Source organism: Alexandromys fortis, unplaced genomic scaffold (genome assembly GCF_014885135.2).
Source record: "Alexandromys fortis isolate MF-2015 unplaced genomic scaffold, M_Fortis_MF-2015_v1.1 scaffold_4, whole genome shotgun sequence".
Lineage (NCBI taxonomy): Eukaryota > Metazoa > Chordata > Mammalia > Rodentia > Cricetidae > Alexandromys > Alexandromys fortis.
The window spans coordinates 31,181,997-31,196,069 of NW_026067944.1; the positions used below are offsets into that span (position 1 = coordinate 31,181,997).

The 14,073-nt window shown below is 37.0% G+C and overlaps 1 protein-coding gene across 1 annotated transcript in view; it reads right to left on the minus strand.

Annotated features, from left to right (window-relative positions):
• The window catches only part of LOC126505858 (OX-2 membrane glycoprotein-like), a 30,805-nt gene extending 17,394 nt beyond the window's left edge, over positions 1-13,411 (minus strand). The window contains exons 1-3 of the mRNA XM_050149089.1: positions 13,316-13,411; positions 9,500-9,838; positions 8,569-8,868 (exon numbers count right to left, since the gene is read on the minus strand). Of these exons, the coding sequence (XP_050005046.1) occupies positions 8,569-8,868; positions 9,500-9,838; positions 13,316-13,379 (703 nt within the window). The 5' untranslated portion in view covers positions 13,380-13,411. The remainder of the gene's footprint in view (positions 1-8,568; positions 8,869-9,499; positions 9,839-13,315) is intronic.
• Between the last annotated feature and the right edge of the window lie 662 nt (positions 13,412-14,073).

Genomic DNA, 14,073 nt, shown 5'->3' on the forward strand with positions numbered 1-14,073 from the left:
GACATTGTTGACTTCCCATGGGAGGCCTTACCCTTTCTCAGGAGTGGATTCAGGGGTGGATGAGGGAAAGTAGGGGGGGGGATGGAATGAGAGAAGGGAGGGGTAACTGTGGTTGGTACATTAAAAAAAAACTTTTAAATAATACTTAAAAAAAGAGTTGCTGTGGTCTCTTCACAACAATAAAACCATGGCTAAGACAGTTGCCATATGAACACCCATATTATGTTTACCCCAACAAGAAGGGCTTACGAAAACAATGCCAAACTTTAGACTGAGAATAATATTTCTATCACTTGTCAAAAGGGAGATTGAAAACATTGAATAGTTTGTGGAGGCCGAAAAATGCAGGCCCATTTCCACCTTGTCTGCCATCAGAGAGTTTGGAGACTGACAGGCATAATTGTACCTCCTAACTCAGGAGGTGGTTGCCTGGCTCTTTTGAAGTTAAGATAGCTCCATGCCATGCTGACAGGTGGTCAGGATAAGCAAATGGACTTCTGCTCCTGCTGTAACTATGAGGTCACCTAGGGAACAGCGATCGATCTTCAGTGTAAGAGTCCCAGGACACCTTAGCTGCCTAGACAACAGAATGCTAATGATTTTATGTCTCGGAGTGATAAGGGCATTGACTGTGTGTCATGTTAATAAAGTCTTTTGTTACCTCCCCCCCTCCATTTATGTTGGGTATAAAATTGTGGAAAAATAAACACGGGTGAATTTCAGGATTTTGTCACTGGATGCCCCTCTTGATACATTCTACGTTTTCTTGTCTTATTATTTTTATGTGTCTTCATATTCTTTACTTATATTTCTTCAACTCCCAAGCCCCAACCCTGGTAAAAAGTATTTTTGTTGAGGACGGTTCTTGACAATAGGTAAGCCAGCACCTCTACCATTTCCACTGAATGTGTAAGGGTCTGATGAAGATTCAAAATGACAGTCTTATACTGCTTGAAATGGAGGCTCAAAGCACATTAATGATGAACATGGTAACAAAGATTTGTAGACAAGACTATGGAAGGTGCTTGATGTTAAACAGTATAAGAAAAGTTACTTTTGCTGGGTGGTGGGGGCGCACACCTTTAATCCCAGCACTCGGGAGGCAGAGGCAGGTGGATCTCTGTGAGTTCGAGACCAGCCTGGTCTACAAGAGCTAGTTCCAGGACAGGCTCCAAAACCACAGAGAAACCCTGTCTCGAAAAACAAAAACAAAAACAACAAAAAAAAGTTACTTTAATTCCAAGAGACCTAATTAATTTCAGCCCAAGTTTCCCTTTGTGGTTGTTAAGAAAATCTGAAGAAATTAGTTTTAAAAGTCTTTTTTAATTATCTAAGATTTCTCAAAGCATTCATAAGGTCTGGATATAGTAAGAGAAAGAATCCATGTGACAAGCTTGACATTTAAAAATGCGCTTCACTAAACAAGACTTAAAACTGAGCTTGAAAGCTGAGCAGATGTCAGCAATCAAGCGCAGTAATAAATCTGAGGTAAATATTTGCAAGGGCAAAGAGCTGTAGCATCTACCTCAGGCTTAAATCTCCATAGTTAGACTCCAGGAGACAAAAGTAGGACAGAAAGAGCTGTGGCTTTTCTAAGACTAGGGCATATTTTATGCTGTTTATGTCCTTTCCACTTTTTCCAGTGCTAGAGATCAAACTCAGAGCCTTGTCCATGGCAAGCTAGCACTTGAACACTGAGCAATAGTCCCAGCTCTCTCCTATTTTATTTTAGCTGGATTAAGCAAACTGTATCTGCCATAAACACTAAGCACAGCCAAAATAAATGTCTTTTGGAGGAAGATATTATCAGACCATTCACTACGAAGACCATATCTACAATTCCACTCATACGAAATATACATGTGAGACATATATTAGTTTCCTAGCTCCCTTGAGGTAGAGAATGGGGATCTAATAGTAATGATTAAAAAGTATGGAATACCACAGTGAGATACCAATAATTTGTAGCCACTACTATGGTTAGTATGATCATTTTTGAAAATAGAATAACAAGTATTGGCAGGATTCAGACAAGAACATACTTACATGATTTCTAGGAACTTAGAATAGTTTGACCACTGGTAACTCTTGAAAACATAGAGCATTTAATCTATTATATAACTTCAAATTCAGTTCTGGGTTGTTATTACTAGGGAACTGAAATATATGCTTATGTAAAACCTTGTACACAAATGTTCAAGAGGATTTATTCACAGTAGCCCAAAATGTGAATAATCCAAATATCAATGAACTGAATCATAGATAAATGAAGTGTGGTATATGTAAACTGTGGAATACTTTTTACTCATATAAGAACTGAAGAGTCGATACGTGTTACCACATGGATAAATGTTGAAAGCTCTGCTATATGAAAGAAGCTACAGCCAAATAACAACATGTATATTATTGCATGTGTATGAAGTAACCACAATAGAAACCAGCACCACAGAAAATAAGCCGGTGATGGCCATAAGAAGACCACTCACTTCAGTCCCTGAAAAATTTCCCAATCTTGGTGGTATTTGGTTCTTCAGGGAGCAGTGGAAATGTTCTGTAACTAGACATTTATGATTGTTGCAAAGTACTTAGAAGATATCAACAACCTTCAAATAATACATTGTATTGGAGTAAATCCTATCTTAATGAAAAAACAAAGTGTCAAGGGAAAAAAGACTATGGGTCTTTTCAGTGTAAAACTCACAAAGACAGATATCACCTCAGAATAAAGGGTTAGAAAAATACTTTCCAATCAACTGGACCTAAGACACAAGTTGGTGTGACTATCCTAATATCTAACAATATAGACTTCAAACAGCATTCAATCAAAAGGGACAAAGAAATACATTTTATATTAGTCACAGGAAGAATACATCAGAGGAAATCGCAATAGTGAACATCTGTGTCCCAAAAACAAGGACACCATCACATAGAAAAGAAACACTTCTGAAGCTTAAATTATACACCAAACCCCACACACAATAATGGAAGATTTCAATACCCCACTCTCACCACTTGACAGGTCTGTCAGACATAAACTTAACAGAGAAATAAGAGAATTAACAGATGTTATGACTCAAATGGGCTTAATTGACATCTATAGAACATTCCATTCAAACATAAAAGAATATACCTTCTCAGCACCTCATGGAACCTTCTCAAAAATTAACCACATACCAGATAACAAAGCAAACCTCAATAGATACAAAAATTTTGGAATAACCCCATGTATCTTATCAGATCACCATAAGTTAAAACTAGAATTCAATAGCAACACTAATTCCAGAAGCCCACAAATGTATGGAAATTAAACAATGCTTACCAGAATCACCAATGGGTCAAGGAAGAAAAAAATAGAGAAATTAAAGACTTCCTAAAATTCAATGAAAATGACCATACAACATACCCAAATTTATGGGACACAATGAAAGCAGTGTTAAGAGGAAAGTTCATAGCACTAAATGCCTACATAAAGAAGCTAGAAAAATCCCACACTAGTGAGTTAACAAAACACTAGAAAACTCTAGAACAAAATGAAACAAAGTTACCCAGGAGGACTGGATGACAGGAAATAATCAAATTGAGAGCTGAAATCAACAAAACAGAAACAAAGAAAAGAATACAAAGAAACAACAAGACAAAGAGTTGGTTCTTTGAGAAAAGCAATAGACAATACATTTATCCAAACTAACAAAAAGGCCGAGAAAGACTACCCAAATTAACAAAATCAGAAATGAAAATGGGGACATAACAGCAGACATGGAGAAAATCCAGAGAATCATTGGGTTATATTTCAAGAACCTGTAGTCCACAAATTGGAAAACTTAAAGGAAATGGACAATTTTCTGGATAAATATTACTTGCCAAAATTAAATCAAGGCCAGATAAGCAAATTAAATAGACCTATAACTGCTAAAGAAATAGAAACAATCATCAAAAGTCTCCCAACCAAAAAAGCCAAGTCCAAATGGTTTCAGCATAGAAATCTACAAGATTTACAAAGAACTAATACCAATACTCTTCAAATTGTTTTACACTCTAAAAACAGAAGGAACATTGCCAAACTTTTTTTTATGAGGCTACAATTACTCTGATATCCAAACCATACAAAGACATTACTAAGAAAGAGAATTACAGACCAATCTCACTCATGAACATTGATGCAAAAATAATCAATAAAATACTGGCAAATTGAATCCAAGAGCACATCAAAAAAATTATCCACCATGATCAATTCAGCTTCATCCCAGAGATGCAGGGATGGTTCAACATCTGTCTTGACAATCCACCATATAAACAAACTGGAAACAAAAACCCACAAGATCATCTCATTAGATGCTGAAACAACCTTTGACAAAATACGACATTCTTTCATGACAAAGGTCTTGGATACAAACACCATACCTAAACATAATAAAGGTAATATATAGCAAACCAACAGCCAATATCAACCTAAATGGAGAGAAACTCAAAGCGATCCCACTGAAATCAGGAACAAGACAAGGTTGTCCACTTTCTCCATATCTATTCAATATAGTTTTTGAGGTCCTAGCTAAAGCAGTAAGACAACAAAAGGAGACCAAGGGTATACAAATTGGAAAATAAGATGTCAAATTCTCACTATTTGCTGATGATATGATAGTTGACATAAGTGATCCAAAAAATTTTACCAAGGAACTTTGACAACTCATAAGCACCTTCAGTAATTTAGCAGGATACAAGATTAACTCAAAAGTATCAGTAACCCTCCTTTTCACAGATGAACACGCTTCATAATAGCTAGATAGCATAAAATATCTCCAAGTAACTGTGACCAAACAAGTGGAAGACCTGTATGACAAGAACTATAAATCTTTGAAGAAAGAAATTGAAGAAGACACCAGAAAATGGAAATATCTCCCATGCTCTACGGTAGGTAGAAATAACATAGTAAAAATGGCAATCTTACCAAAAGAAATCTACAGATTTAGTGCAATGCCCATTAAAATCCCAGCAAAATTCTTCTCAGACCTCAAAAAAAAAAAAAACACTCAATTTCATATGCAAAAGCAAAAAAAAAAAAAAACAAAGCAGGATAGCTCAAATAGTTCTGTACAATAAAGAGAATTTTGGAGGCATCACAGTCCCTGAGTTCCAATTCTACTACAGAGCTACACTACTGAAAACAGCCTGGTAGTGCCATAAAAACAGAGAAGAGTACCAATGCAACCAGATCGAAGACCTATATATTAATTCATACATCTAAGAATACCTGATTTTTTTTGACAACAAAGCAAAAAATATAAAATGGAAAAAAGAAAGCATATTCAACAAATGGTGCTGGAATAATTTGATATCAACATGTAAAAGAATGAAAATAGATCCATATCTATCACCATGCACAGAACTCAAGTCCAAGTGGATCAAAGACCTCAACATAAATCTAACCACACTGAACCTTATAGAAGAGAAAGTGGGAGTACACTTGAACACACTGGCACAGGAAACCACTTCCTAAATATAACCCCAGCAGCACAGACACTGAGAGAAACAACTAATAAATGGGACCCCCCTGAAACTGAGAAGCTTCTGTAAAGCAAAGGACATGGTCAACAAGACAAAACGGCAGCCTACAAAATGGGAAAAGATCTTCACCAATCCCACAGCAGACAGAGGTCTGATCTCCAAAATATACAAAGAACTCAAAAAATTGGTCATGAAAAGAACAAATAATCCAATAAAAAATGGAGTACAGACTTAAGCAGAGAACTCTCAACAGAGGAATCTAAAATGACTGAACGACACTTCAGGAAATGTTCAACATCCTTAGTCATCAGAGAAATGCAAATCAAAACAACTCTGAGATTCTATCTTACACCAGTAAGAATGGCCAAGATCAAAAACACTGATGACAATTTATGCTGGAGAGGATGTGGGGTAAAGGGAACACTCATCTATTGCTGGTGTGAGTACAAACTGGTACACTCCCTCTGGATATCAATATGGTGATTTCTCAAAAAATTAAGAAACAACCTTCCTCAAGACCCAGAAATACCACTGTTGGATATATACCCAAAGGATGATTAATCCTGCTACATGGACAGGTGCTCAACTATATTCATAGCAGCATTGTTTGTCATAGCTAGAATGTGGAAGCAGCCTAAATGACCCTTGATCAAAGAATGGGTAAGGAAAATGTGGTACATTCACCCAATGGAGTACTGCACAGCAGAAAAAAATAACGACATGTTGAAATTTGTGAGTAAATGGATGGATCTAGAAAACATCAAATTGAGTGAGGTAACCCAGATACAGAAAGACTAATATCATATGTATTTACTCATAAGCGGCATTTAAACATAAAGCAAAGAAAAACCAGATTACAATTCACAATCCCGGAGAACCTAGACAACAATGAGGACCCTAAGAGGGACCTACAAGGATCTAATCTACATGGGATAGAGAAAAAGACAAGATCTCTTGAGAAAGTTTGGAGCATGGGGAACATGGGAGAGGGCAGAAGGGGAGAGAAGAGGATGGGAGGGGAACAGACAAAAATATAGAGCTCAATAAAAACAATATAAATGAAATCCAAACTAAGTCACATATATATTAGTTTTTCTTGAGATTAGATTTGTGACTATTTTATACATATAAGTATTTCGTACATTTTATATGCATGGTTCCCCAAAAGCCCAAAAGATGGCACCAAATCTTGTAGAATTGGAATTGCAGGGAGTTCTTAGCTGCCCTATAGGTGCTAGAAATCCAATTCCATACTCTGGAAGAGCAGCCAGTGATCTTAGCCACTGAGTCATCTTTTTAGCCCTCCATTAACTAATTTTCAAAATACTCAATGTCTGTAGACATCAGGGAAATGCAAAACTGAGATACCACTTCACCCCAGTCAAGGGACTATTAAGAAGAAAAAGCACCACAGATGTTCAAGAAGATGTGGGGGAAAAAAGAATGCTCAGTCACTGCTGTGGGGGTATATATTGATACAGTAACTATGGACATTGGCTTGGAAGCACCCCAAAAATTTATAAAGAGAATTACCAAATGATTCAGCTATATACTTCTGGGAAAATACCCAAAAGATTCCAGGTTCCACCATAGAAGCACTTGAATATCCATGCTTATTGCAGCTCCATTCATAACTTAGATGTCCATCCACAGATGAGTGACCAATTAAAATGTAGTATATAGGCACACAATGTAATATTATCCAGTTACAAATAGAAACAGAATCATGAAATTTGCTTTAAGAAAATGATGTGTCTGGAAAGCATGAACATTAAGCAAGAGGAAACCAAATTAGGAATGACAAAATGTACATGTTCTGCCTCAAATGTGGACAAATGTAGATTATAGCCAGTGTGTGTGTGAAGGTGTGTGTGTGAAGGTGTGTGTGTGTGTGTGTGTGTGTAAATAAGACTGAGGGTGAGGAAAGTGTAACAAATCCTGGAACGGTGACTGAGAGAGAGAGAAATAGTATTAGGTTTTGAGGTAGAATCGGGGGTGTCAACACAGGGACAACACAGGGAAGAGGAAAATTAACATGGAGTGAGGAAGCTCTAAGGCAGGAGCAATGGTGTGGCAGGGCTATGGAGAAAATGGGAGGAAGGGAAGCCACAAAAATTCACTTTTTGAATTTTTGAAATGTTTGAAAATGTCATAATACTATCTAGCATATTATATGCTGATTTAAAGTATTAAAAATGAGGAAAAGTCAATGACTATTGCCAAATTGGTGAAATGAACAAAAACTACCTAACATGAATTAAGGTGCTATGGAAATGTTGCTTAAAACATAAAGATATTACATGACAAAAAAATTAAAATGTATATCTACAAGCCTCAACTAAAGGAAAACAAAAGGAGAATTCTCTCTGTAGGAGAAAAAATAAACAGAAACCCATAAATGACAAGATATAGGAAATAAGGGAAAGGGAATCTTAAGATTCCATCCCAGTGGGAAAGTTAGGGTGGAGATGGTCAGCATTGTTTGATTTGTTGTTGCTGTTTGTTCTCTCAAGACAGGGTCCAAGTATATAGCTCTAGTTGTCCTATACCTCACTGTATAGACCAGGCTGAACCCTAATGCAAAGAGATCAGTCTGCCTCTTTCCTAAGGCCTGAGATTAAAGACTTGGGACACTACACTATGTTTGCTTAACCATACATGTATATTACATTGTTTTCTTCTTCTTCAAAGATAGCTGATTTATACAGACATTTATTACAGATTTTTAAAAGATAAACTTCTATTATCTCTTTCTCTCATATCTGTATACATATGTGCATGTTTGTGCATGTATACATTTGTGTCTGTACATTAGAGAGGGGGTATGTGTGTGTGTGTGTGTAAACATATGCGCTTTTAAGGCAGAGATCAATAAGAAGCACTGTTTAACTTGGGTCATTTCCTGGAGTCCCTGGTTACTCTAGGATGTCTGGCCAATTAACGCCAGATGTTTGTCTTTCCTGCCTCCCCAGCTTTGTGATCACAAGCACACACACTCCCATCTGGCTTTTTATGTGGGTACTTAGCTTCAGTTGTCCCCTTTGGTTTGCTGTCACTTCTACTTACCCTCTTGCTTTACTGGCAGAGGAACTATCTTCTCTTCATATCCTAGGGGGTGAGTCATGGACACAACCAGGTGCCGGAGGCCCAAGGACCTAACAGTTTTCAAAGAGATGTTGTTTATTTTAGAGATGGTCACTGTGCTATTTGGGTTCTTGGTAAAGTACTCTTCCCGCGTGGACACTAGGGCTTGTGAAGGGTAAATGGAGATTCCAGGAGCAGGCTTTCCCACAGCTGAACAGCGAAGGCTAAGAAGATCTTCAGAGCCAGGAACAGGATGGAGTTCAGTTGCTAATTCAGATACAGCTGAGGCAAAGAGAGGAAAACAATATTAATATAAATGTATGTCCTTACTAAATTATCTGCTGTTAAAGGATGCTGTTTTCCCAAATTTTTATGACACATGAATGTTAAGACATAACCCTCTTGTATACCTCCCCTCACATGCCATAAAACTTCCAAAACCTTTTGCTCTGTTCACTGACTGCTGTCTCAACTTCTATAAAGCTATAAATTATATTATAAAATCCCAGTATTTCACACTTATATGCATGATAAAGAACTCTGATGTTCTCACTCTTCTTATTTGAAGACTGGGAACCCTGTTTCCTTTAGTCTTCGCCTTTCCTTGTTATTCCCTACTATCTCCTTTTTTCTCATATCTTCTCTTTGCCTTTGTAACAAACTTCTGATGCTCTTCCTGGGTTTTCTCCACCTAATGGAAGCCTGTGAAATATAATGTAAAGAAGTGATATGAGGTAATAGCTCCTGCCAGAACACACAAACTCCACTGGCCTCCATCATTTTTCTCCTGTCTAAGTAACTTGGACTCATCAACAATTTTTCTTAATGAAGCTTTCTCTGGACAATGTCCTTAATAACTGTAACTCCACAATGTCTGCCCCCATTATGGGACCCTAGAGAAAGGGTTATATACTTTGGACGTTGAGGCAGGTTTGTCCTCCATGGCTGCCATATGGAAAGGTGTTAAACAGACACTTGTAGCAGGCTTCATCTTCAAATGTCACTTTTTGGATGGTTATGAAGGAGGCATTGGGTTCCAGGATCTTGCAGTGCAGCCTGTTTACATATGGTGGGATAATATTTTCTCCATATTTATAGCTGTAAGTGCCGATATTTTGAAGCAATGGACCTTGAACTTTCTGCCAGGTGACTTGCTCAACATTCGCCAGACTTGTCAAGTTGCAGAAGATGGTCACATTTCTCCCTAGAACAGCTCTCTCATAACTGTTATGCTTTATCCTCAGTGAAGACTCTGAAATTTGAGGTTCATTGTTAAAAGATATATTCTTCCATACTTCTGCAGACTATTCAAACAGCTCTCATCTCCCTGTCTTATGATTACCATTTTCATTGCCTCTTTTGCTCAATAAAAAAATGAGGCATGTGTGACAACATATTCCTCATGGAGGAAGGAGGATTCTGCATTCAAGACCAACTTATGATACATAGTTGAGACTATGTCTCAATAAAAAGGAAAAGTTCTGGATATTGTATGTATATTATCAGTATTAGAATGCTTGCCTGGCACATTCAGGGTCCTGCACTGGATCCTCAGACGTAGGAGAAAGAAAGGCAGAGACAGATAGGCAGAGAGACACAGAGACAAGAGACAGAGACAGAGATCAAGACAATGAGAAGAAAAAGAACTGCATATGTTCTTCAACATTGAATATTTAGTTTCTAAATTGGTTTCTGGCACATATTACCTGATACATACTTATTAATGATAAAAATTAAGAATTATAAATTAACAAATATAAGGCAATATGTACATATGTTTATATACTTAACAGACATATTTGTGTGTATATGACACACATATATATATGATCAAGCCTGTATCATGATACTAATGTATATATCTACACATGTATCATAAAGTAATCATTATTCCACACCTGTCTTAATTGCTCATGTACTTATTTAAGAAAATACATCATCAGGAAAATGCAGGTTAAACTGAGGACTACATATGCACTAGATATTTACAATGGAAGGCAAACACTGTCAACTTTGAGAATATGCAGAAACAATACACCTCACACACACTGCTGAAGGGAATGAAAATTCTGTTGGATGCTTAGTAAAAATTCTTGGAGTTATCTGATCACTGAACATTAGCATTCTCTATAAGAAATAAGTTTTCTCATAATTTAAATGTCATAGAAGTGTATACATGTGTTCTCCAAAAACATAAAGATATTCATAGAAACATTATTCGTCACGATCAAAACCAAAATCAAATTAAGAATGTATTTTGTACCACAAGGCAGTGGATGATCCCACACTTATTGGTATGGGGGCAGGACACATTGGCCTCAGGAGGTTATTTTTTTGAAAGGATATGGAGTTGGAGTAGGGAATTGAAGGTGGATCTTAGAGGAGTATGAGCAATGGGGGATAAATATAATCAAAATATATTACATAAAATTACCAGATAATTGATACAATATTATGTTGAATAGAATAGATTGCATAAATAAATTCAAAAATGAGATTTAATAAACTATAGTTTCTCTAAAATTTTGGATAAATCATACCAATATATTAAGAAGCAGAAACAAATAAATAGATGCTAAGTGGCCATGCATTATTATTAAGGTCATCAACAGATAAAATAAACCCATAATCTAATGAGCTAGGATAAGAATGTGGGAGTTCAAAAAGATTGGCCTCCATAGACTCATATATTTGAATATCTGGTACTCAGGGAGTCAGACTACTTGAGAGGAATTAGGAAGGAATTCACACTAGGAATAAGTGTGGCCTTGAGAAAGCCACACTTTTTAGAAAGTGTGTCACTGAAGGTGCTATTTGAGCTATTCAAAGTACAAGCTAGGTCCAGTGTCCATCTCTTCCTGCTGCCTGTGGATCTGGATGTAGAACTCTCAGCTACAATGTCTGTTTACATGCTGCCATGCTCTCTGCCATTAGGATAATGGACCTCTGAAACTGTAAGTAAGCCCCAGTCATGGCATCTTTCATAACAATAGAGCAGTGATAAAGTCAGAAGTAGGTACCAGGGACCAGAATATTATTGTGACAGGCCTAAGCATCCTGCTTGTGGACATAATGTAGACTTGGGGATTTTGGACTAGAGAAACATTGAATGTTTCAAGCATGGTTTAAAGGGACAAAATAGTATAAAAGCAGCAAGGCTTAGAGCAATGTAGATTATGATGGCCTGGCTCAAAAAGTTTTAAAGTAGAAGAATATTAGGAAGTGACCTAATAGTTGTTCTTGTGATATTTTGATGAAGAATGTGGCTGCTTATTTTTTCTCTTGTCCTAAAAATTTGACATAAGCTAAATTGAAGAGTTTAAGAATCCTGGCATTGGCAGAGGAGATTTCAAGAGACCCTACTGTTGACTCTGTTATAAGGTTTGTAGTAATCATACTTATGCAGATATATAATGAAAAGGAGAAAGCTGAGAAAAGAAAAGCACAAATGTAGAGTTTGAGGAGAAAAGGAGCACCATGGGTTGTAAGAAAGTTACGTTTTGTAATTAAGAAGGTAAAAAACTCGGGGCTGGAGTCATGGCTCAGTGGTTAAGAGCACTGACTGCTCTTCCAGAGGACCTGGGTTCAATTCCCAGCACCCGTCTGGCAGCTCATAGCTGTCTGAAGATCAAGTTGCAAGGGATCTGATACCTTCCCACCAATGCACATAAAAAAATAAAAGTTAAATAAACCATAAAAAACGAAGGTAAAAACTTCAAAGAAAAGTCTAATGCTAAATAGATTAAATGGAGTGGAAACCAATAGCAAGATCTGATGTAGCTAAGTTTCAAACTGTGGAAAGCAATTAAAGAAAAGTTTAAGCAGTGACAGAAACCATCAACAATAGAAAACTGGTAGAAATACATTTGAACAAGGGAGCCCAGCAAGCAGTAGAACTTAAGACACTTTGGCCATTTGGTTCTGATTTCAGGGCAAAAAAAAAGGGGGGGTTATGGAATCTCCCTCTGCAGCTAAGGAAAGATGCTGAGGCCAAGCATGTATCTGCAGTGACCCCCTAATATAGGTGCTGGAACCAGTATTGGGTCTCCTAACTCCTAACCACCACGCCACCTCTTTAGAGCTCTCTTCCAAATTTTTAAAGAACACTAGTTATTGTCTTAACCTGAGAAAAACTGATAGAATAAATGTTGGTAACTCAATGATTAAGGATGAACAGGAAATATTAAGATGATATTTATTGAAGTATTATATTAGCTTGTAATAATAGAGAAATTCACAAAGGAAATTATATATATGCTTTCCTACATAATAAAAAACTCTTCATGATTAAAAAAGGCCTCAGCACAAGTCAATCTCAACATTAAGCATATAAATGCTGTAGACTGTGAACACAGGGATAATTCGAAGGAACAGACTGATGTTGTGAGGAGACCCTTGGCATCCAGCTAGCTGGTCTGCGATCTTTACAGTCACATAAAACAGACGTGTAGGAAACTTTGTGACTTGAGCATGAGTTGCATATCCCTCAGAAGCTGTTAGCTGCCTTCATTCTCACATTTCTCCCACTGTGTATAGTCATAGTCATAGATTCAGATATGCTTATTGAATGATTTGATATTTGGGTGATTATATAGGTGTATGATTAATACACAGAGCCTAGCAAACATTCTTTTTCACCTACTTGGGTAAAAGTAAATTGCCTGTTACCTGGTATTCATTTGTAATTGAATTACAACTAAAAGTGTGTAAGAGAAATGGAGTTAGTTACCTGATTCGCGTGTGCAGATATGAAGCACTGAGAGATGGAGAAGGCAATGGAGTGAAAAGTTCATTGTATCCTGGATGAAAGTCTTCACTGTCAAAATCTCTTATTTTCTAGTTGAATTTCCAAATGAGACTGCAATTCACTTCGCCTGTTAAAAAGCTTCACACACAAAATGATCACACATGTGATCTCAGAGTCATGAGTTCTTTTCTGGGGTTAATAGATAGAGGGAGGAACTGATCTCCAGGGGCAAGAATGAAGTGATCCCTATCTTGATGTGCAGATAGGCTGTTAATTTAAATATGTGAATGCCTTGTCATGAAATGGGAAGCAGGTTTTCATTTTTTTTATTAACAGGTAAATTCAAAGACAAATTGGCCTTTATTGGCCTAGTCAAAACATTTATCTGACTTGATATAGCCAGATATGAATATAAATAGAGCCAGAAATACAGATAGAGTCTGGATGGTGGTGGCACATGCATGCTTTTAATCAATCCCAGCACTTGGGAGGCAGAGGCAGGCGGATCTCTGTAAGTTCGAGGCCAGCCTGGTCTACAAGAGCTAGTTCCAGGACAGGCTCCAAAGCTACAGAGAAACCCTGACTCGAAAAAAAAAAAAAAAAAAAAAAAAAGGAAAAGAAATACAGATACAGATATAGATGATTTGATATAGAAACAGATACAGATGTACAGTATAGTATAGTATAGAATAGTATAGTATAGTAGATGTCCTTCTGTATATGTGTTGCTTTTATTGGTT